The sequence below is a fragment of the Polychytrium aggregatum genome, assembly GCF_025602895.1.
Source record: "Polychytrium aggregatum strain JEL109 chromosome Unknown BJ171scaffold_12, whole genome shotgun sequence".
NCBI classification, from domain to species: Eukaryota; Fungi; Chytridiomycota; class Chytridiomycetes; order Polychytriales; genus Polychytrium; species Polychytrium aggregatum.
Window position 1 is genome coordinate 923,595 of NW_026516214.1, and position 20,472 is coordinate 944,066.

The 20,472-nt window shown below is 56.3% G+C and overlaps 9 protein-coding genes across 9 annotated transcripts; 3 read left to right on the top strand and 6 right to left on the bottom strand.

Moving 5' to 3' along the window:
• Positions 1–1,840: 1,840 nt before the first annotated feature.
• BJ171DRAFT_499167 (SGNH hydrolase-type esterase domain-containing protein) lies at positions 1,841–3,115 on the bottom strand. The gene is made up of 2 exons (XM_053110450.1): positions 2,810–3,115; positions 1,841–2,629 (listed from the first exon to the last, which is right to left on the bottom strand). Exons 1-2 carry the CDS (start codon positions 2,964–2,966, stop codon positions 2,001–2,003), a joined length of 786 nt encoding a protein of 261 aa, XP_052968314.1. The 5' UTR covers positions 2,967–3,115; the 3' UTR covers positions 1,841–2,000.
• Positions 3,116–3,326: 211 nt separating this feature from the next.
• BJ171DRAFT_499175 (uncharacterized protein) lies at positions 3,327–7,595 on the bottom strand. The gene is made up of 15 exons (XM_053110451.1): positions 7,567–7,595; positions 6,769–7,247; positions 6,418–6,647; positions 6,100–6,246; positions 5,972–6,025; positions 5,785–5,859; positions 5,625–5,699; positions 5,467–5,500; positions 5,261–5,364; positions 4,930–5,165; positions 4,690–4,786; positions 3,923–4,620; positions 3,770–3,845; positions 3,659–3,674; positions 3,327–3,579 (listed from the first exon to the last, which is right to left on the bottom strand). Exons 2-15 carry the CDS (start codon positions 7,130–7,132, stop codon positions 3,401–3,403), a joined length of 2,385 nt encoding a protein of 794 aa, XP_052968315.1. The 5' UTR covers positions 7,133–7,247; positions 7,567–7,595; the 3' UTR covers positions 3,327–3,400.
• Positions 7,424–8,980, bottom strand: BJ171DRAFT_43796 (FAD-binding monooxygenase). Its single transcript, XM_053107988.1, has one exon. It carries the CDS (start codon positions 8,797–8,799, stop codon positions 7,438–7,440), a length of 1,362 nt encoding a protein of 453 aa, XP_052968316.1. The 5' UTR covers positions 8,800–8,980; the 3' UTR covers positions 7,424–7,437.
• Positions 8,981–9,233: 253 nt separating this feature from the next.
• BJ171DRAFT_43817 (uncharacterized protein) lies at positions 9,234–10,471 on the bottom strand. Its single transcript, XM_053107994.1, has 6 exons — positions 10,290–10,471; positions 10,092–10,138; positions 9,885–9,941; positions 9,719–9,801; positions 9,587–9,656; positions 9,234–9,449 (listed from the first exon to the last, which is right to left on the bottom strand). Exons 1-6 carry the CDS (start codon positions 10,354–10,356, stop codon positions 9,291–9,293), a joined length of 483 nt encoding a protein of 160 aa, XP_052968317.1. The 5' UTR covers positions 10,357–10,471; the 3' UTR covers positions 9,234–9,290.
• A 155-nt stretch (positions 10,472–10,626) lies between these two features.
• On the bottom strand, positions 10,627–11,723 carry BJ171DRAFT_597902 (protein ACN9-like protein, mitochondrial). The gene is made up of 3 exons (XM_053114790.1): positions 11,590–11,723; positions 11,239–11,469; positions 10,627–11,135 (listed from the first exon to the last, which is right to left on the bottom strand). The coding sequence occupies exons 1-3, from the start codon at positions 11,654–11,656 to the stop codon at positions 11,080–11,082; spliced, it is 354 nt and encodes a 117-aa protein (XP_052968318.1). The 5' UTR covers positions 11,657–11,723; the 3' UTR covers positions 10,627–11,079.
• Positions 11,724–15,243, top strand: BJ171DRAFT_499183 (uncharacterized protein). Its single transcript, XM_053110452.1, has 11 exons — positions 11,724–12,152; positions 12,227–12,377; positions 12,466–12,584; positions 12,707–12,925; positions 13,166–13,188; positions 13,258–13,289; positions 13,364–13,399; positions 13,488–13,566; positions 13,710–13,910; positions 14,043–14,142; positions 14,221–15,243. The coding sequence occupies exons 1-11, from the start codon at positions 12,127–12,129 to the stop codon at positions 15,227–15,229; spliced, it is 1,995 nt and encodes a 664-aa protein (XP_052968319.1). The 5' UTR covers positions 11,724–12,126; the 3' UTR covers positions 15,230–15,243.
• Positions 15,244–17,540, top strand: BJ171DRAFT_499185 (splicing factor, Prp19-binding domain-containing protein). The gene is made up of 6 exons (XM_053110453.1): positions 15,244–15,787; positions 15,994–16,208; positions 16,288–16,376; positions 16,474–16,619; positions 16,749–17,179; positions 17,296–17,540. The coding sequence occupies exons 1-6, from the start codon at positions 15,514–15,516 to the stop codon at positions 17,401–17,403; spliced, it is 1,263 nt and encodes a 420-aa protein (XP_052968320.1). The 5' UTR covers positions 15,244–15,513; the 3' UTR covers positions 17,404–17,540.
• A 203-nt stretch (positions 17,541–17,743) lies between these two features.
• BJ171DRAFT_44081 (uncharacterized protein) lies at positions 17,744–19,230 on the top strand. The gene is made up of 6 exons (XM_053108060.1): positions 17,744–17,815; positions 17,974–18,334; positions 18,460–18,572; positions 18,668–18,709; positions 18,836–18,976; positions 19,073–19,230. The coding sequence occupies exons 1-6, from the start codon at positions 17,795–17,797 to the stop codon at positions 19,145–19,147; spliced, it is 753 nt and encodes a 250-aa protein (XP_052968321.1). The 5' UTR covers positions 17,744–17,794; the 3' UTR covers positions 19,148–19,230.
• A 412-nt stretch (positions 19,231–19,642) lies between these two features.
• Positions 19,643–20,456, bottom strand: BJ171DRAFT_567042 (uncharacterized protein; the record flags this gene model as incomplete). The annotated part of the gene is made up of 3 exons (XM_053113446.1): positions 19,643–19,888; positions 20,069–20,217; positions 20,404–20,456. 3 exons carry the CDS (start codon positions 20,454–20,456, stop codon positions 19,743–19,745), a joined length of 348 nt encoding a protein of 115 aa, XP_052968322.1. The 3' UTR covers positions 19,643–19,742.
• Between the last annotated feature and the right edge of the window lie 16 nt (positions 20,457–20,472).

A 20,472-nucleotide genomic window follows, 5' to 3' on the forward strand; every position in this document is an offset into this window, starting at 1 on the left:
CCAGCAGATCGAGACCGCCTCCGTTGCCCTCCGGACCGAAAAGGAGCAGGCCATCCGTGAACGCAACGAGATCCTCCGGCAAAAGAGCCAGGTCGAAACCGAACTCATCAATCTGCGCCTTCAGACCGCCCAGCTCGAGAACGAAAAGACGCAGCTGCTGAACGAAAAGACCCGGGTCGAGAACGAAAAGACCCTCATCGAGAACGAGCGCCAGCGTTTGGATGGCGAGCGCAGCTTGCTGCAGTCCGACAAGGGTCGCCTCGAGAGTGAAAAGTCCCACCTGGAAGCCGCCTGCGCCCAGCAGAAGCAAGCCCTCGATGAGCTGCAGAACAGCAATGTAGGTGGCTGGTCGAACGCTTTCTTGCGCTGCCTGCACCCTTGGTCTTTCTTGTTCGACGGATGCCGGCGAGGATGCCGGCGAGGATGCCGGCGAGGGCGTGGTAGACTCGTGGTGAAATACAGGATGGTATTGGCGCTGGTGGCTGTGAGGCGCTCTATCGAGAGCCAACTACCAACGACCAACGGCGGCCGCTGCCGCGGAGTCAATGTCGGACCATCGCATGCACCCGACACTCGCTCACATCCATCTGCCCTCTCATCGCCTCGATCAATCATCCACCAGAACCTGTTGCGAGACCAAGTCCAGAAGGGCCAGGAGCTGCACTCCAAGCTCACCCGCATCATCGATGAGGATCGCGAAAAGGCGATGGTCATCGAGAAGGAGCTGCAGAGCGTCCGTGAATCCCTGAAGGGTGCCCAGGAAGAATCCCTCCGGCGCTCTGAGTCGCTGGCGAAGGAGCTGCATGCCTCTAAGGCGGAGCTCACCTCCGCCCAGGAGATTCTGAAGGCCGACAAACTCGGAATCGAATACGAGCGTGTCTCTGGCGAGTTGAGACAGGCCCAGTTCGAGCTCGACCGCCTCAACAACGAACTCCAGCAACAGCTGGCCAGTCGCGATCAGTACTATAGCGGCCGCTGCCGTGAGGTCTTTGGGCGACTTGCGACCATGGAGGCCAATGAACAGCTGCTCCTCAACGAGGTGAGCCGCGTGAACAGCGTCAAGGAGGAGATCTCGAATCGCCTCAGTTCCTACCTCAACAACCAGATCGTCCCCGAGAAGAAGTCCAACAACCCCATGAACTTCAACAAGGGTACAGACACTCGATACAAATCTGAGCTTGCCAGAGTCGAGCTTGAGGTAAGGCCGCGAGGACTGAGTCTGTGGTGTGCACCCCGGGTACGACTGCGGCCCTATGGCGAGCTATTTTGATCGTATATGATCGCCCCCCGCAACGTTGGTTTGTGACCGGCCGCATACCCTGTGCTACCTCTCACCGACATACCCGTCTTGCCTGCCGTATCCTCGCTGCGACATCTTCAATCGTCTTTGCTGCAGCTTCGCGAGCAACTCGAAAAGTGCAACAAGGACATCCAGAGCTACGTCAAGGATCTCCGGGACAAGAATATGCAGATCTCTGAACTGCAGACCCAGCAGAACGATCTGATTGCTCGAAACGCTGAGCTTCAGGACGCTCTTTCGCGCCGCTACTAAGGCTGCCCGTGCGCCCCTTACTTCAGGCAGTAGCGGCCACAGCGTCGCCGAGCACACGTCATGTCATGCCATATCTCCCCAATGCTCCCTCCTTCAGCGGCCCATCGCCCATGCAGCCCGGCTCTTCGATGCACCGCCCAGTACTCCAAGTGATGGTGGAGCCAGGCTTTGATGTCGTAGCACCCCTGCCTTCCTCCACCATGAGGATGCAGACTCGGGTGATGCTGCTCAAACAAGTTGGTTTGGATACAGGCTCTGTTCATGTATGCTTTTGTTTTTCAGAAATGATCCTCATACATTATCCTTGAGAAACCCCGTGGGCAAGCTGCGGCATGCCAACGTCCTGCGAACAGTGCACATGGCAAACATCGATGCCAAGAGGCGGCGGCTCACTGGTCCGGAGGCGGGAGACATCGTTTCGTCGCGGGGTGTTGCAGAGGCGTTACCATCAATGACGAGCATTCTGGACGAGAGCCTGAGCCACCTCGTCCTTGCTCAGGCCAACAAGATTCTCCTCGAGCGGAATGATTGTCGATTTGAGCATGACATCTGGGTCCAGCTCCGGCCACGTCTGCTTGATAAGGAGCAGCAGCGCACTTGCAAAAGCTTTGTTGCCCTCGGCGTTGAAGTGCAACCCGTCGAAAAAGTACTTGGCCAGCGTCTCGGAGTCGTAGCTCTCGGAGGGACCCAAAAGCAAGCTCCAGGTGTTGAGGGCCACGATGTCCTCCTCGCTGGCGATATCCAGACAGGCCTGGTGGAAGAGACGGGTGCGCTCGTGGGAGCGGTCCAGCGGCACTTGATAGTCCTTGCAGAACTGCTCGTACATTCCATCGTGCATGGGCGGCGGCGAGACCAGCACGATACGGGCATCAGGGTGAAGCTCGCGCACGCTGGCAATCATGGCCTTGATATTCGACCGGAAGCGATCCAGTGAGACGTATTGATGCGACGTTTCGAGGGTAACTGCGTCGTTGGTGCCAAGGAAGATAACGACGAGCCGGAGGCGGGCGTGGCTCTTTGGCAGGATCGACGCCAAGGTCGACGGGAAGATGCGGAGACACCAATCGGTGCTGAAGCCTGCGGCGGGTCAGAGAAGCAGGCGCTCATTGGAAAACGAATCCACATCTCCTCGCACATCGGAGGCGATGGTGTGCTCGAAGGGCATCCGGCGGAGAAACAGGTGCGCAACCAGCGACAGGCACTCGGCCAAGCATCCACGAAGCGAGAAGCGGCGCAGACGAGGACACCCGGACTTACCGCTGTATCCGCGGTTCACAACGTCGACGCAGCGAACAAAAGCATGCGAGAACCGAGCGACCCAGCCGAGATTGTCGGGATTGAAGTTCCACTGCGTCAGCGAGTCGCCAAAGAGCAGAATCTGGTCAAGCTCGAGTCCGAACACTGGCGAGTCCATGGTTGATTGGGAACGAGATGGACGATGGGGAAGATGGGAGGAACGACTTGACGAAGGCAGACAGAGGCGAAATCCAGCAACCGCAGCCCGCGATGTGGTCGGGCATCCTCACCGAGGTCCTTGCTTTTGGTTTGGGTCGGATCGGATCCATGGGCAGTCAAATTTTCGCGACGGACCCTGTTGCAACCTGAAGGGACAGAGGTCACCAGCCATGGTCTGGTGCTCTTGTGTTGGGAATGCGCCTGGACAAACAAGCGCCCGCCCAGGGCACATGTCACTTTCCCCACGGATGCGATGCCGCATTGATAGACACCGCTCACCGCCCAGATTGCTCTGTTGTTCAGTACTCGACCCGTTTGCTTTGGAGCGACTGCAATGACTGTGCGTATATTCAGAATGGACACAGGAGCCCCAACAGTACAACATGCGATGCTTCATGAACTGGACGGCCTCATGGCCTGTGCTGTGCCGTCTTGGGCGGCGTTCGGTGTGAATCGAGATGCGTCTGGCCTCCACGTCCTCATCGATAGGCGCTTGATCTGGTACTTTTTGTCTTGCACCAGCGGTCTGTTGGGAATTTGGGCGACGGGTATCATACTTGGCCGGCCATGCGCTTTGAGGAGTCCGAGTACCCCGGTTAGTGCCCTGCGGCTTTCTTTGGAAATGGAGATGCGGGCGCTCACAACACATACCGCACTGGAATGGGAACTGGGCACAGAGCCGGTATGAGATACTTTCATGTGTCTGCATATCATGGTCGCTGCAACACCATCATCTGATCGAGACGCTGCTGCTGGACCCACCTTGCACATCTTGAGCCGCTCGACCATCTCGACGCATCTGCTTGTTGAGAGGCGATCTCCAAACATGATTGCCGACCTGACCGTTCAAGGACAAACTCAGACGGCATGCGATACGACACATTTGCCCACACCGAGCCAATCGGATATACATACCGACATGCCTTCGAGTTGAGAACTTCCATCAACGACCTCGGGCACGTGTGTGTAGATGACGGCTCGGCGTCAAAGCCATGCACGATCTGGACAAGTAGAGCCTCGATGAGCCCAGAGGTCCCAAGACATCGATCTGAAATGACCCGGGGAATGTGCGACAGGACCACAGCGTAGTCCGGCCGGCTATCAAACTGTGAGCGGGCAGTGCGAACTTGATAGACAAAGCCCCAGCGACGAGCATGCTGCTGGTGTCTGCGAAAAACTGGTTCCAAGGCTTCGTCGATGATGAAGGTACAAGGAATTTCGGTGAGTGGAAGCGACGGAAGACCGGCCAACTTGTCAGTGGTGTCTGGAGGGGCGTGTGGTCCCAAAAGCCCCAAGTCAGGCCAGTCCAGCTCGGAGAGCAGTCGCTCAAGACGAATGCGCTCATCAGCCGCATGTTGATCGATGATGACAATCGTCGATCCGGTGTTGTTTCGCCTGTGGACAACGCATGCAATAAATTTGCTGTCCACCTGGGACAGGACCTTGAACATCGCTATGTCGTCCTTGCGAAGCGCTTGGTCGGTCGGAAAGTGATACTGTGAGTTCACAAAATACGCTCCGGGCTCGTTGCAGGAGGGGGCTGCACTCTGTGTGGATAATGCAAGGCTCCGATCCGCTTGAATACGAGGACTGGCTGACGCTGCATCGATTTCCTGATAAGGATAGTGCAAAGTACGACGTCAGTCGACGGACATGCCAGACAAAGGGATGTCGTCGCATACCTCGAGAGCGGTGTTGGGCCTCCCATCGCTTGTCAGCGATGCGATAAACTGAGGAACGAGTGAGCTGCGAGTGGCCAGAGAAAAATCGAGTCTGGCACTGAGAAAGCACAGGGATGAATGACGCTTCTATCGAAAACAGCACGTCCTTTCATATAGCACATTGACATCCGGCTACTTTCTTCCACGGCCACTGAGATCGCAATCCGCCCTACTCTCTTCCGGACTCTGGTAGAGACATACTCGGATTTGGAATCGAGAACACCCCGACGGATAGCGCTGAAGGACGGCACCGTCTGCTGATAGACTCTCGACCGAGTACCGGCAGCAACTGGATTGGATATATCGTGGCCAGTGCGTGGAGATAATTGATACGGAGTTGGGTTGGTAGGTAGGGCTCGGTATGGCTTTGATGCCGACCACGCCTTGGTGGCCGCTTGGATAGCAGTGCAGATGGTTTCTTGGACCGCAAAGACGTCCTGGGACACAACGGATGTGCTCAGCTGCCGGCGATTGCACTGGGAGCAAAGCGACGTCGCGAAGAGTACATTGCAAATGCTGAGTCGCTCCTTACTGTAAACTCGACTATCTCCTTTGCAGGATCGAGCAGAAGATCGCATGTGTCGGCCGGACAACTGAGATCGAGCAGCCAGATGGAATAGAGATTACGGCGCTTGGCTGAGCAGGTATGATACGTCAGTATCGTATCCAGCAAGCGCCACTCGGTCAGGAGCCATTCATCGTGCTCATTCGATGCGGCCGACGCTCAGATCCCGGTACCTCCGTACGAATGTGTGCTTTGCAGTTGCTCTTCCTGTGTTCACGACAGCGCACCATGCAAGACGAAGGTATTCAAATGTAAGCTTGCGGCGGGCGGCATTGGTATAAGCGCGAACGTGGATCTGGACGTTGAATAGCGCAACGGCCTCGAACCATACCAGCAGTGAGTTGATGAACTTGTGCATGTCATGATTTGTAATAATATGCCGGTTGACGTACAAGTATTGATGTTGCTGGAGAACATGGCAATGTCAACGACACGGCATCCTCGTGCGGATGCAGCTGGCTATCCCAAAGACCATATCATATTGCAAATACCTTGGTGGGATATCCTGAGTTTCCAACAAATCCCTCAGCGCGGTAGCCATCAACTGTTACCCTAAAGGGCCGCAGCTGACATGGCCGGATGAACATGGCGTGAGGATGGACGACAGAGCTCATCCTGCGGCAAACTTATCATTTGGACTGGAATCGGCAGGCGCCACCTCAACTTGGCAGAAATTACCTCGGCGGCGTTGATGCCCGCCAGATGCGAAAAGCAGGCCTGGATGCTCCGTTGCTGTATTCGTTATGGCATAGCGGTTAGTCGAGTGTGCTTCAGAGCGATCCGCCAACAGACATGACGGAGAGTACCTTCTTCAGGACGAGGGCTCTTTTACCAGACGACCGATCGATGATCTCAAAGTCGAGTCCACATGCGATAAACAAAGTTGGCTCGACGGCCCTCCGAATGCTGTCGACTGTTTCGGTTTTCTTGAGTAGGGCCTGGCGGATGGGATACTGATGGCATCGCCCATCCGACGGCCAGGATTCGGTGTTAATAGGCACCGCCGTCTCATCGCCACATCTCTTCTCAGATCGCAAACGGCGCAGCATTCGTGACTGCATTGGGCATTCACACCAGAGACCTTGTTCGGCGGCCGAGCGGCTGGCCAAGCACCATATCCTTACGTTGCCAAAGACATCGCGCAAGACCACGGTCGTCCCGCTGTTGCTTCTGGGCTCGGCTGCTGGCCCGCTGTATATGGTTTTACCGTACTTGATGATTTTGTGGTAGGTCTCGACCCGGTTAGGGCACCGGCTGGTGATTTCGACGACGGCAATGTCGGTAACGCTTGCAAGAGCTTCGCCACGAAAGCCAAAGCTGTGACTGCTGCTTTCGCCGCCCGCCTTGGATGTTGCTTCAGGGACAATGCCAGGCCAAATCAGCGTCGGTACCGCCGAGAGAGACGGAGCAATCTCCAGTCTCACACGATAGACAGCAGCAGCGCCAGCAGCATACATAGCCTGCATTGGCCTCACCATATCGCTCTGCGACCAGATCAAAGTCAGCCGGGGTGATCCCATGGCCGTTATCGGATAACCGACAGAATCCGCCATCCGGGATGTTGAGACAAAGCTCGACAGCGGTTGCCTTGGCATCCAGGGCATTCTGAAGGAGCTCCAGCACGATTCTTGAGAGCGTTGGGGCAGTCACAGCCGACCGAAGCCGGCGGACGACTGCCTCAGAGAGGCGCTCGATCTTGGTCATGGCTTCCCCGCGGTTGGGGTGCCAGCGAGATGCAGGGCAAGCCCAGGAAGCTGTTCTGAGCAGCGCCAGGCCGACTTTGTCCTCCAGCACCGGCTGGAATGTTCGCAGCGCTACACACCGCATCGACATTGTCATTCCGCACTGCGATAGTCAGGGCATTTGCTGCTGCCGATGCTGCTCCCTGGCTCGTTGGCCAGGGCAGAGGAGCTATACTTGGAGCACACAAAGTACAGCAGCAGTATCCAAGCATGTGGGATTGCACATTTCGGTTTGCATGATCTATATTGCATCGTCGATACTTTACGCTCCATACCCCATACCCCATACCCCATACCCCATACCCCATACCCCATACCCCATACCCCATACCCCATACCCCATACCCCATACCCCATACCCCATACCCCATACCCCATACCCCATACCCCATACTTCATACTTCATACCCGGTTGTGTCTGGGCTTTTGGTTGGCAGCATCTTCCTTGGGTTCGGGTTCATGGACTCGGTCGTCTTCGCAGACCGCTGGCTGCCGCATGACACTTCCCCTGGCCATGATTTTGTTTTGGAGACTGCATGCCTGCGCCAGGTCTTCAGCGGAGCTCCATATTCCCATGGATCGGTCGCTCAGGCTCCGCAGCAACTCGGCCATTTCTCCAACCCGCGGATAACCTCTTCGTCGAAGCTGGCAATCCGAGTCGACAAAGGCGGCGCAATGCAGCGAGGAGATGGCCGCTCGCGAAGCCAGGACCTTGGGTGTCGTTCGGAGGATCATTCGGCGTTCGTATTCGCGAAACGCCTGAGCAAGCTGCTCCGGCGAAGTCCTTGCAATCGCTTCGGCCAGATCCACGGCATCGATCAATGCCTGGTTGGCTCCTTGGCCTTTGAACGGAGACATGGGATGTGCCGCATCGCCCAGCAGCGTAACCAACGAGCTCCCATCCAAACCTGTAGCCATGGGCTCTCGATCATAGACCGGGTAGCCGGTGATGAGGGTTGCCTCTGTTCGAGCGAGCAGTTCCGGGATCGGCGGATGAAAGCTGCGGCACTGGCGCAAAGCTTCAAGTCTGAGATTTTCGGCTCCGGATCTGGCGAGACTGACTGCCGCCTCGAGCTCCATGGGGAAGGAGAGCTGCCACATCGACCGACCCGCATCGTACGGCATGATGAAGATTCGCGCGAGGCCATCGGACATTTGCACCATACGTTCGCGGAAGATGGGTGAGATGCCGTCCTCGAAGATGCCCAGGATCACAAAGGTGCCGAGGAACTTGAGCGGCTCGTTTCGCAGCCGATGGCGAATACCCGAGCGGATGCCGTCGCAGGCAACCAGCCCGTCCATCTCGTAGATAGACCGAGCATCGTCTGGGCCCGCAAAGACAACAACCCGACCACCTCGTTGCTCAAAGTGCGAGACCTCGAAGCCCCAAAGCACTTGGCACAGCGTCGGATCGAGCTCTTGAAGCAGTGCGTTTCGCAGCCGCTGGCGACTGATGTGGCAGTTTCGGTTGGGCTGCCAGACAGACGCATCGGCCGAGCTGGTAGTTCCCCAAAACAACACGATCTGGCCCTGGCTATTGAAGATGAAGTGGCTGCTTGATGTTTGCCCTTCCTTCGTCATGGTGCTCATCAGCCCAAGAGCGCTGATCGCGCGTCCGCCCTGTTGCATGGTGAGCCCATATCCCTGGCTGCGGGCATTGAAGCTTGTGTCCTTCTCAAAGACGATAGAACCGATGCCGTGTCGTTGCAGGGCGATGGCTAGGGCGAGTCCGCCAATGCCTCCTCCCACGATACCGATGATCATAGCTCCAAAGTTGGGCACGAGGAACTGAGTTGCGGGCTCGTGTCGATTGCTCTGCCGATTTCTCTGTTGATTACTCCGTTGACTACTCTATCGATTGCTCTATCGACGTGGGAGCACTGAGCTTCAGACGATCGAACTTGGGGATCGGCGGCAAGAGCGACTCGGAGTGGATCTTCGGACAGCAGATGGAGTTTGGACAGCGCATTGGGCGGGCTCTCCGCTTCTCCAACATGCTGCTGAGGCGGAATCGGGACAGCGCCGCGTTTATTGCAAGAATTTACTTTCATTTTGCAGCCCAAGTACAAACCAGCCAAGGCCGACATAAGCACTTGAATAGTAGTGAGATCGCAGACAGTTTACAATTCAAAGCTCGGTGATGATATGGAGGTGGTGAAGAAACGTGAATAGCCAATAGGCTATGAAAATGTGGGGTCGTAATCGTCGATTGGAATGGCGCCCGATCGGTTTCGAGATATGAGACCGCATGGGACTCACTGCTTCTGGAGCTTTCCCAACAAACGAGATATCTGGTTGGAGATGACGGGCTGGCCTTTCTTGGTCTTCTTCAGCATCATATTGCGGTCCTCGCGACGCTTGGCATAGTACTCGGCACGCTTGGCCCTCTGCTCCTCCTTTTGCTTTTGCTCCTCCTTCATCCAGAAACAGCTGGATTAGCGCACGAGATCTTCGTAGCTCACCCGGCTTGGATCCCAGCTTGGATCCCAGCGTGCGGCCCGCAGCAGCAGAGTAGACAGAGACGAGTATGCCGAGTCTCGCGCCGGCTTACCTCTCTTTGCCGCTGCTCTTCTGCCTTTTTCTTATCGAGTTCCATCTGTACCTTCTTGAAGGGAGTCGGTCTGTGGATAAAGGATTAGTCTGGAGCACTCTGCTGCTGTTCTCGAAATGTCGGGATACATACTTTGAGCTCCCCGAGTGCGGCTTTTGGGGAGCGCCCGAAGCACCCTGCGTCTCTGGTTGCAGATCGATCGCCTGTAATGAAACCTCCGATGTATATCCGGATCTGTCAGCTCGTGGCCGTCCGAGTGGCCTGGAATTGTCCATCGGCTCAGTCTCTAGATCCATACCGGCTGGGTGTTGTCTAGACCCTCTTCCTTGAGCAGCTTGTGATATTGCCGCTTGACCTGTGAGAATCGTGGTATCAGGATCACAAAGTCTTCATCAAATAATGGATGGCAAACCAAACGAGCAACCATTCGCATTTATCAGCCTCGCTTGGCCGTGTGTCAGCGCAGCTTTCGGGATATAGCTCTCGGCGGATGCTGGCTGCTGACCTTGGCTTTGTGTATGAGGGCCTCTTTCTTGGACACCTTGTTTCCAACTGCCGCCGGGACGAGCGGGAAGGTGGTTAGTGTGTTGCTGATGGATGCAGGTGGTCTTGGCTCTCTCGGCTGCGATGCGCTCATCTCGCTTGGTTCGCTGAGCATCATCTAATTGCGGTACGAGCTGAGGACGCCAGAGGATCGCCGTACCATATCGTGCCCCGGTGCTGTGATACACCACCTTGGCCTTCTTCTTGCCCTGACCGCCGTGTGTCATTGCTACGGGATGGTGCTTGGATATCTCTGGATGGCTGGATGCTGGGTGCTGGGATGCTGGATGCTGGATGGCTGGATGACTGGATGTGGGACAGAGCGATCCCAGTTTTTCTTCCCAAAGCCCTTACCCGCGCCCAGCACGTGCGTCGCTTCAGAACACCGACGCTTTTCATTCCATTTCATTCAGAAAACGACGGGACACCTCTCATTCCATGAACATGTAGTCTGTGATGGCTTGCGTCGAGCAGAGCCACAAGAAATAGAACAGATTGCCTCCGAGTGAAGTCATTGGGCCGCTCTCCGGTCTCCACAATCGACCTGCACACTGGTTTCGGAGTGCCAGCGGTGAATGGCGATCTTGGACACACTAAATATGGAGGCAGCATTCCTCATGCTATGAATGAGGGCGTAGCATCGCATCACAGGACGGCCATGGCCAGCGCGGATTTGTCTCGGGTGACAAAATATTCGATCGATGGTCAAAAAACCAGCGTGTCCCGTTCTGGGTTGACTGTATCAAATCCCATGGATTGATGTTTGCTGGGACAGCGACGAGCAGGCCCCGCTCTGCGGTCTCGGCCGATTGACGAACACAGATGCGAAAGTGCCCTCCCCGGTATCGCCGAGCCGGCTGGTCATAGTGCGCTGTGCATTATTTTCTCGGGCCACCATCCTTCCAATGCAAGGGTTTGCAGTCGGCATTCTATTTGGAAAACCAAGCTGTTCATGATTTCGGCTCGCTCTCGCCCTTGGCCGCTTCCCTCAAGGCATACAGCTGTCCTGTGAACCAAGGATGTGCGCCGACCGTCAGACGATGATATGCCGCAGCTCAAACGCAGGATCAAAAATCGGAAATGCTCTCTCCTGTCACATATGTCCATACCTAGCTGCTGCCCATTCATAGCCTCGATCTCGGTCTCGGAGAGCTTCCGGCCAAGACTCCCAGGGCTCGGATCGACCCGGCGGGAGTCATGGGCCTGAGCATCGAGCTGCATCTTGAGCATCTCGTGGTACTCGGTCCAGCTTTGACTGAATCCTTGAACAAACGCTGGATCCGCCTTGCGGTGTCGTCGGAATTCATCGCGGATGTAGTTGTTTCCAACGAGCGACAGGGCTGCGTTGACATCACACGAGCAGAGTGAGGCCAAGTCGCAGTCGCAGTCGCAGTCGCAGTCGCTGGTGGCCCGCTGGATCGGCGCTGGTGCATGCGGGATCGCTTTCGATTTCGACCTACCTCGCGGTAGCCGCCGATGCAGCCGCCGGATAGAGCGATACAGATCGAGTATGGGCGGCAGGGTCATGGTATGCGCAAGCTTGGCGGTGCCTTGGCCGTCTGGATCCAAGAAAACCCGATTCGAGGCCGACGGCCATCCAAGAAAAAGAAGCGGGCCTGCGGTTCGTGCGGGGCCTGTCCACACACACACACACACACACGCATAGCAACGAGCTGCTGCCCTGGACGATACTGCGAGCCAGATCGGCCGGGGCTGCATGAGCAACGACGACGAGCCTGCACTCGGCGATCAGGCCCGCAACACCACCGGCACAAGCGCCGCCCCGATGAGCTCGCAGCGGCTGCCGCCTTGCCTTGGGTGGAACGCCTCTCGCGCTGAATCTCGGAGATGCTCCGGATGCATGGTATTTCGTGGCTGCCCGCCGTGTTCCTGGACGAACGGGTTGGCTGTGATCTCTCCGGCAGCCCCTCAACCGCCGCATCCGCCCAAGCGACGTAAGCTCGGGCCCGGCCAGGAGGCCCTGCATCCAGTACAACATGTCCCAGAGCCTGTCAAAGCCTTGGTTCGTATGGCTGAACAATACCGCCATGGCTCCATCGCATCTTGTTCGCTACTGACTGGTGCTGTCCACGACAGGATTCTGGCGGCTGCACACCAGGCGCTTCAATCAAGCCTTGATAGCCTCGACCGAATCAAGTCCGAGCCCGCTGAGGCGGCACAGGGCCTCGAGACACTCAACCAGCTGCTGCAACCCATCGACATCTCAAAGCGATGTCAGATCATACGGGTGAATATCGTCGGCGCACCAGAGGCACCGGCAATTGTGCTGGTTTCCGCCGACAGGAGCTGACACTACTGTCCTTTGTCCCGCCTAGTTCGACTCGACTCCTTCACAGGATGCTCCTGGGCGACCATACACGGGGATTCTATCGGACCAGGCTCATCAAATTGCATGCTACTTTTCGTCTGCGTCAATTGCCGAGTACGAGAAGCTGTAAGTCCAGCGTCGCGGATCGAGAGATCAAGCGATCGACAAGATGCGGAGTACCCTGCGCTCGACTCTCTATTGACGGATTCGTCTGTTATCTTCCAACATGACTTGGCGGTCGGGCTCAGAAACAATGCCATGCCGCTTGCATCGACCCAAGGCGGAATCATGATTATTAGCTCGTACTCTTGTCAAATCAGACAGAGCGAGTCGCAGCGGCTGCGGGTGTTTTTGAAGATCCATCGTTTTCAGTTCATTGGAGGCAATGGCTCCAACTACTTTGGCTCGCTTCGGTACATCGACGACGTGGTGGATATTGAGCAGTTGTGCGTGAGGCTGCAGCAACGGTAAGGACTTTGTTGTTGTTGTCCCTGGACTTGGTACAATTGTGCAAGTGTCCCGAACCCTCGATCGAGAAGTCTGATATGGCCACGTCATGACCCGAGGTTTGGATTCGCGATGGGCTGGATGTTGATCGAACTGCACGTTGGACAACATTGCCTACGAGCCTGTAGCCTTGGTGGTTACAGCTTGCGACTGGGCCTGACTCTGCTTGTTCACTTGTCCCTGTGTGCTTTCTCTTCAAGATTGAACGAGTGTCGTACTCTTGGTAAGTAGATCAGCTCAGCTCCGGTGGATGCTTTCGCTTTGGTCATGCACTAACCTCGATAACATGCAGCATCAATCGGCATCGCATCGCATCTCCCCCAAGTAAGTATGTCGTCAAAGCATCGTAGCCCGTGCGAAATTCGCCCCGCAGTACTCACGATCCCATGTCTCGCTAGCATGTCTTTCGGATCGGCTCCCATCCTGGCTGGCCGGTAAGCTTGCCAAGTCCGATGCATCAATGTCTCTCGGCCATGACAATTCGCCCATGACCGATCCCTTTGACCGCTTTCTGTCGCTCAGGATCCGGATCCAAGTGTCCACGGACCTTATTTCGAGCTTGGCCGCCATATCCTCAAAGCCGATGATAAATCGCTGCCGGGTTCGTGTGCTTTTGTGCTCATCAGCCAGTAGGCAGCCAGTAGTCTGCCAGTAGTCCGCCCAGAGTCGCCCAGATACGCAACGCAACGCAATGCAAGGCAGATACCTTGCCTGTTACGCTGATGCGAGCCCTCGGGTTTACAGATAGCTTGGATTACTTTGATTCGATCGACGGCTCGATTCTTGCAGCTATGGAAGGCGATTCATCGTCCCAGGTGCGGGCTGAGTCGGACGTCAAGTCTACGCAGATTCCCTTGGTCGCACCAGAATCCAAGCCGGCGGACAAGGTCGAGTCGAAGACTCTATCGATATTTATCAGCGAGGCGAATAGCCTGTCGAGCATCGGTAAGGGTATAGTTGTTGTCGTCTGGCTCGTTCTTGACTTGGATATCTGGATATTTACACGACCCATCACGGATCTCGCGAAATGCCAGCATGAATCGGATCTCTAACAATACCTTGTCCAACGGCCATCAGAAGAGGATGACCCGGATAGACTTGACATCGATAATATCAATCTGCTGGAGCACCTCGAGAGTGAAGACGAGTCATCTCGACCATCAGCAGCAACGGCGCCGTAAGTTATCGTCTCGACTGTTGCCAAGAGTCACAAGCCCAGGTTGCTCACTGCTTTGACATTTGACACCATATCCAGCGCTGGCATGTCGTCTCAAGCTTCACCCAATGTGAGAGAGGCTGCTGAAGATTTCAACATGCCCGAGAAAGCACAGCAGCACATCGTCCTTGATGGTGCTTCAAGAGCCGCGCAAGATGATACCCAACACGACCCTATGCCGATACCCATGTGCTGCGATGCGACTCCGCCATTGATCACACAAGTACCATCCGGAGCCAAATGTGGCACCAATCCATCCTTCGATCCTGACGATAGCTGGGGCTCTATCGACTGGGACGACGTAGCAGCATGCGCTGACGCTGCGGATAGCCTGGCTTCTCGCATCAATCAGGCCAGAGCGAGCCTTGATCGCGCTGAGTTCGCCACGGGTTATGGCCGTTTGGGTGCTCCTCTGGGCCTTGGTCTGGGCCTGGGAGCGCATTCTCAATCGTGCCCGAGTGGACACCCGCAGCCGGCACTTCTCGAACACTCGCAGCAAACTTTGGGAGCATCTCCATCGGCCGACCCCGACTCACAACTTCAGCTCATATCGACCATGGACCGGCCAAGCCATCCTAACCAAACTCAAAGCGAGATAAGAGCCCGATTACTGCAGGGCCCGGACGCCACTGGGCTCGGGTCTCCATACCCGACGGCATATGGGCTCATGCAGGGCGCCGTGGTGGATGATGTGGAGGCATCGTCCCGATCGGCATACCTCCGGCTACAGGTCTCCGACAGCTTTGAATCCAGGCCTTTGGCTGAGCCACGGGCTCGAGCAGGCTCGCCCGCTGAACTTGCGGCTGATGGTGCATTACTGACGGATTCATTCCAGGATATTGGATTCGTAACGCAGGATAAGGGGCAGCTAGACCCATGCGCGAGCGAGGACTTGCAGCCCGAGTCTTTACCAGATCAGACGATGCCACACACCCAGCATCACGGCTCTGATACGAACTATGCGTTTGCCAAGCGGCCGTGGGATGCACTTGAGCTGGAGGCCTATATGAACCAGGCTCGCAGGCGATTCATTCAGCTCAATAGATAGCAGTGGAACGTGGACGTTGCAGCATCCACAGGCGGGCGTGCTGTGTTCAAAGACATGGTGTGCGACCGAAATAGCACCGATGTAGCCGCAGGGCGAGAGGGGGAGAAGATGCAGCTCACAGACGATGCGGATCAAGAACACTTGGGCTGGGCCTTGGAACGACGACTCCATGCGATGCAGTCCGGCGGTCGACTGGCCACGACACGTGCCTCGGCTGGACATTCCGAGCACGGTTCCCTGCCCACAGAGCGACTGTCTTGTTCTCCATCGCATTCTTGCCGAAAATGAGCCGTCAAAATAAGCCTGTGCGATACTGGCCCGGCAAAGCACCTGTCGATGTGCGAGTGAGCGACAGCGACGACGACGACGACGGCAATGCCGACGAGCCGGTTCGCAGCTATGAGCCCGGTGCAGCCATCCAACAGGAGATCACTCAGATCAGCACCCCGCACCCTGGCGACGACCGCCGATTACGGCGTATTATGCAGAGTAAAATCAGCAGCAACGGCAAAGACGATGATGACGAAGACGACGATGATGACGAAGACGATAAAGACGGTAACAATCAGCACATCGCACGCAGCCCCAGCCGTCGACAGTGGCTGCTCTCTGGTCCCAGATCGGCACGGTTCGATCAAGAGTGGAACTACAACTAAATGATGCTGCGGATCGAAGTGTCCGAGCAGAGATACCGCCTGGTATAAGATGAAATTCTGACAATCTTTGGTTGCGCTTGTCGCCTCATGATATCGCTGCCTCACAAGATGATCGGGTATCTCAGCGAAGGAATCAAGAGACTTCGAGACACGGACATGGTAACGGCAATGACGAGGACGAGAGCGACGCTGAAGAGGAAGCTGAAGACGAAGACGAAGACGATGAAGAGCTCGCGGCCCGACGGCGGGAGCGTATGAGGGCACTGGCTCTGCGTCGGCGACAGGAGGAGGATGCTCTTGACGAGAGACTGGAGCAGCCAGAGGTATGGAGGCAAGGCCGTGAGGTTTTCCGATCGCCTAGACTCAGGACAGTGCATTGACAGCTTTCCATTTGGCCTGCAGGAGGATGACGACGAGGAATCCGAATACACAACCGACTCGGAGTCGGAAGAGGATCAGCGGGTGTTGATGAAACCGGTGTTTGTCAAAAAGTAGGATCCGGTCGGTTGGCTCGTTGCTTGAGATACAACGGGCTCGGGTGCATACTGATGCAAGTCCTGTTTGTCCATCTGTCCATCTGTGGAGCAGGAGCCGCCGTGAGACAGTCATCGAGAAGGAAAAGCAGGAGCAGGAGGCCCAGCTTGCCGAGCAGCTGAAGCAGCAACGAATCGCCGATCGACAGAAAGAGTCTCACAATATCTTGGCGGAGCAGATTCGTTTGGAGGAGGAGACTGGTGAGCATGCCGCTAGTGAAATGCTCTCTGTACTCAATATGCTCTGTGTGCTCTGTGTGCTCTGTGTGCTCGATATGCTCGATATGCTCGATATGCTCAATATTCTACATGTGCGGATGCTTCCTGCAGCGACCGCAACCAATGAGCTCGAGGACATTGACGATGCAGATGGCCTGAACGAGGAAGAGGAGTATATGGCCTGGAAGCTCCGTGAATTGCGGCGAGTCAAACGGGATCGAGAGGAAACAGAAGCCCGGGAGAGTGAGCGGCAAGAAACCGCGCGGCGCCGCGATATGACCGACGCTGAGATTGCAGCCGAAGACGAACGCATCGGCAAGACGGTGAAGAAGGAGAAGGCCAAGATGAAGTTTATGCAGCGATACTACCACAAAGGCGCGTTTTTCCAGGACGATGAGATTGTCCAGAATAAGGACTTTACAGCCCCGACGATGGGCGACCTGCAAGACAAATCAGCGCTTCCGACCGTGATGCAGGTCAAGAACTTTGGACGGGCCGGTCAGACGAAATACACACATCTGCTTGATCAGGATACCAGCCAGGCAAGTTACGGCCGCGAGTGGAGCCGAGCGCACGCCGCTGTCACATACTCCGCGCAGCACATGGTGGCTGCCCGATCTCACGCTTACCGCCTCGCCTGTGCCGAACGGAAACACAGAAAGACTCTCCTTGGGCTCAAAAGAGTGATTACAACAAGCGGGTGCTATCCAAGATGGGCGGCATCAAGGACGTTCCTGAGGCATACAAGCGACGCAAGCGGGATTAGATGTATCGGCGCTCCCTGGGCTCGAGGACGGTCAATTTCTGGGCCGACGACAGTGTGCCCAACCGAAGCGGGGCGCTTGTTTCTGAACGCAGGGAGAGGCGGCCCTGGATCCTGAATACACATGCTTGTCTCGACCAGCCAACGCCGCCTTGTGGCTGGGCAGTGGCTGGGCAGTGGCGGAGCACAATGGCGTTCTGTGTTGCTCTGCTGCTGCCACGGCGCACTCGCTGGCGCCAAGCCGAGAGCGTCTCCACCCGAGAGCAAGACCGAGAGCACCACCGAGGGCTCCCCCGAGAGCAAGGGCACTTCCGCAGCATTTGGTCATCTCTGCCTGGTCCATCTCTGCCTTCCCCGTCTGCATATTCCGTCTCCACCCGTCACTCGATCCACCATGTCGCCTACATACGAGCGGGTGAGTCATCCCAGCGTCCTGCCGTGCCATCATCGCTCGTCTCTTCTGGCGCCTGGCGTCGCTGTTGCTGTCTATCCGCTCCTCGGCGCTGGCTTTCTGATCCCCACTACCGCTTTCGCCCTTTCCATCGGGCTCTTTCGCTGCGGCCCCTGTCGCAGGTCCCCGAGCACGAGCCCAGCAGAGAGCGCATATCTATGGACTCGCTGCTCTCGGACTCTTCCACCCAACCCAAAATCTCGCAGGATGAGCCCGTCCACGAACTCCCTGTGGCCTCGTCATCATCCTCGGCTCGGCCCGGTCCCTCGACCTCGAGACCTCATATTGTTGGTACCGGCCACGACGGCGTCTTCTCCAACATGAGCGCCAAACCCTCTCTCAACGATGCTCCGCCTGTGATCACAAAGCCTTGGGAGGTCGAGCCGCCCTCCTATGCCGAGGCCACGTTGGACTCTGCACCTTCGTACATGGACACCACTGTCTTTGCCACCGTCGGAGAAGACGGCGAGGTTCTTGTCGAGGGTATGTCGGCGAAGCTGCGGCGACAAATCGAGCATGATGTCTATTTCGCATTGTCCTGTTGATCCCGAGGCTCAATGGACAACACACTGAGCAACTTTTGGCTGACACATCCCCGCTGCATCCAGGCATGCCTGTTGGAAGCTTCTTCACGTTTTTGATCAACATGATGATCTCAATGAGCTTCGACATTGTCGGCTTTCTTCTCACGTCGATGCTTGCTGTCAGCCATGCGGCCAAGGTACTGTGCACGTACGGTATTGTGAGCCGACGCTTGGTTCGATCAGTGCCATGTTGCCATGTTGCTGACTCTCTGTCAAACCGCATCACACCCAGTGCGGCGCCCGGTGTGGTCTTGGAATCACCCTCATCCGCTATGTAAGTAGGCTTGCTTGTACTTTGAGGGCATTCCTCGGCCGGGGCTGGTGCTGCTGCGGAGGACATCGGGTCTCGATGCCCCCTTGGTCGTGCGCACAGTAAGCTGACCGGCCTGGATTCGCTCAGGGCTTCTATCTCAAGAGCAAAAGTGCGGAGGATGAAATGATGAACTATACGTACTACGACCCGGATAACAACGACGACGATTCGTCGGACAATGACTGGCTGGCCTATCTGATGATGATCATTGGATTCTTTATCATCATGGTAAGTCTTGTCTGCTGCATCCATCGAACGATCGACTGCGTCGTCTAGATTGTAGCTGTGGCCCTCATCAATCTGCTGCTTCCACTCCGAATCAAGCGCGCCAATGCCGACTACCTGCAGGCCAAGCGACTCCAAAACCTGATCCTGTCCAGTTCCGAGAGCGTTGTATAGACCAAAGCGACCCGCCATTCAAGTTTTGTAATTTTTGCACCCACACCCCCTCAATCCAACTACCTTTTACGAGAATATACTTTACAGCGCACCCATGTTGAAACGGGACACCCTGTTTTGAGCCAGGGCCGTCGTTGATTTCCAGGTCTGAATCCACACGCTACCCATGACCGAACGGTGTGCTGACAGTGCCCGAAAGCCAAACGACTCGAGAAGGTCGAGTACCTTGATCTCAGTATGCCAGTCGATCGTCGCAACAGGAGATCGACCGGGTGTATTCAAGACCGCGCTCCTGAAACCAGCCAAACCCAAGAGATTGCCAACCAGGACGGAGCAACAATTGCACGGCCTGCTCACCGAGGCCTACGGCAGTTCGGCAGGCTTCAGGCGTCCGATGCCAGAGAACGTAGGGGCTGTACAGTGTGATGCCTCGTCACTCGACAGTTGCCGAGATGGGCATGCTGCCAATGAATACATATTACTCCCTTGGCACTTTGTCTACCGGTGTTGCTGGTGATGATGGAGCGACTGGAACGCACTATACCGAGTCGCAAACAAAGAATGGGGAGGGAAACAGGACCGCACGGCCACTCAGCTAATCCCCCCGCTCCATGTGCAGCGCGACATTATCGAGCTTGGATATGGTCAAAAGGTCCAAGAGCACATCGATCTTCAGTCTCAGCTGCCGATTTTCTCTTTCGAGCTCCTTGACCCGGCCAAAGACCCCGACGTTGTCGCGCTCTAGGAACAGTCCAAGGGCATCCGATGTCATTTCGGTTGAGGCATGGTACGGTGGTATGTTATATGATGGTGTGTGGGCGGAAATGGTCCGCCGGAGCCGCAACAGCAGCCCGGCTCTTGTTCCGTTTGCATGGCGAGGTCATGTCAAACGCGCCGGCTCGCCTTGCGGCGGTGACCTACCATCGACATATCGCCACTCCTCTGTGTCGTGGACGAGCTCGGCTTCGTTCAGGGTGAGATATATGGGCTTGAGAAGCTCTGCTATCGCGGGCGTTGCCTTGGATGGCGACCCGGGTGAGGAAGCATCGGGAACCGACCGTCTGCTGAACCTGCCGGCAATCCGCGGCGTCAACCAGTGCTACGGTGCCCGGTCCTTTGGCTGTTGGATGCAGCCCTGCCGGGATCGAATATTCTCCAACGACAGCAGCTACTGGTTTCAGCCCTTCGACGGACTCGATGTTTTGGATGACGATGCACAACCGGAAGCATCAAATCTGTGCGCTCCTAACACCTACGTGTCGGACATGCGTCGCGTATGACTCTTGAACTTTTCCCATCCCGATGCCATTGCTGCAGATGGTCTG

Bases quoted from the DNA above. Each gene is read 5' to 3' on its own strand.
- BJ171DRAFT_43796 (XM_053107988.1), bottom strand. From the start codon at position 8,799: ATGATCATCGGTATCGTGGGAGGAGGCATTGGCGGACTCGCCCTAGCC.
- BJ171DRAFT_499167 (XM_053110450.1), bottom strand. From the start codon at position 2,966: ATGGACTCGCCAGTGTTCGGACTCGAGCTTGACCAGATTCTGCTCTTT. The intron at 2,630-2,809 runs GTAAGTCCGGGT...GACCCGCCGCAG, and splicing joins TGTGAACCGCGGATACAGCG to GCTTCAGCACCGATTGGTGT.
- BJ171DRAFT_43817 (XM_053107994.1), bottom strand. From the start codon at position 10,356: ATGACACACGGCGGTCAGGGCAAGAAGAAGGCCAAGGTGGTGTATCAC. The intron at 10,139-10,289 runs GTACGGCGATCC...TCCCGGCGGCAG, and splicing joins CAGCACCGGGGCACGATATG to TTGGAAACAAGGTGTCCAAG. The intron at 9,942-10,091 runs GTCAGCAGCCAG...CGATTCTCACAG, and splicing joins CCCTCATACACAAAGCCAAG to GTCAAGCGGCAATATCACAA.
- BJ171DRAFT_44081 (XM_053108060.1), top strand. From the start codon at position 17,795: ATGTCGCCTACATACGAGCGG. The intron at 17,816-17,973 runs GTGAGTCATCCC...CCCCTGTCGCAG, and splicing joins TGTCGCCTACATACGAGCGG to GTCCCCGAGCACGAGCCCAG. The intron at 18,977-19,072 runs GTAAGTCTTGTC...CTCCGAATCAAG, and splicing joins TTGGATTCTTTATCATCATG to CGCGCCAATGCCGACTACCT.
- BJ171DRAFT_597902 (XM_053114790.1), bottom strand. From the start codon at position 11,656: ATGACCCTGCCGCCCATACTCGATCTGTATCGCTCTATCCGGCGGCTG. The intron at 11,470-11,589 runs GTAGGTCGAAAT...ATGTCAACGCAG, and splicing joins GCATCGGCGGCTACCGCGAG to CCCTGTCGCTCGTTGGAAAC. The intron at 11,136-11,238 runs GTATGGACATAT...CTTGGTTCACAG, and splicing joins TATGAATGGGCAGCAGCTAG to GACAGCTGTATGCCTTGAGG.
- BJ171DRAFT_499185 (XM_053110453.1), top strand. From the start codon at position 15,514: ATGAGCCGTCAAAATAAGCCTGTGCGATACTGGCCCGGCAAAGCACCT. The intron at 15,788-15,993 runs GTAACAATCAGC...CTGCCTCACAAG, and splicing joins TGACGAAGACGATAAAGACG to ATGATCGGGTATCTCAGCGA. The intron at 17,180-17,295 runs GCAAGTTACGGC...ACGGAAACACAG, and splicing joins TTGATCAGGATACCAGCCAG to AAAGACTCTCCTTGGGCTCA.
- BJ171DRAFT_499175 (XM_053110451.1), bottom strand. From the start codon at position 7,132: ATGACAATGTCGATGCGGTGTGTAGCGCTGCGAACATTCCAGCCGGTG. The intron at 5,860-5,971 runs GTAATTTCTGCC...CGGCCATGTCAG, and splicing joins CGGGCATCAACGCCGCCGAG to CTGCGGCCCTTTAGGGTAAC. The intron at 5,166-5,260 runs GTAAGGAGCGAC...GTTGTGTCCCAG, and splicing joins AGGAGATAGTCGAGTTTACA to GACGTCTTTGCGGTCCAAGA.
- BJ171DRAFT_499183 (XM_053110452.1), top strand. From the start codon at position 12,127: ATGTCCCAGAGCCTGTCAAAGCCTTG. The intron at 12,153-12,226 runs GTTCGTATGGCT...TGTCCACGACAG, and splicing joins CAGAGCCTGTCAAAGCCTTG to GATTCTGGCGGCTGCACACC. The intron at 12,926-13,165 runs GTAAGGACTTTG...TTTCTCTTCAAG, and splicing joins TGCGTGAGGCTGCAGCAACG to ATTGAACGAGTGTCGTACTC.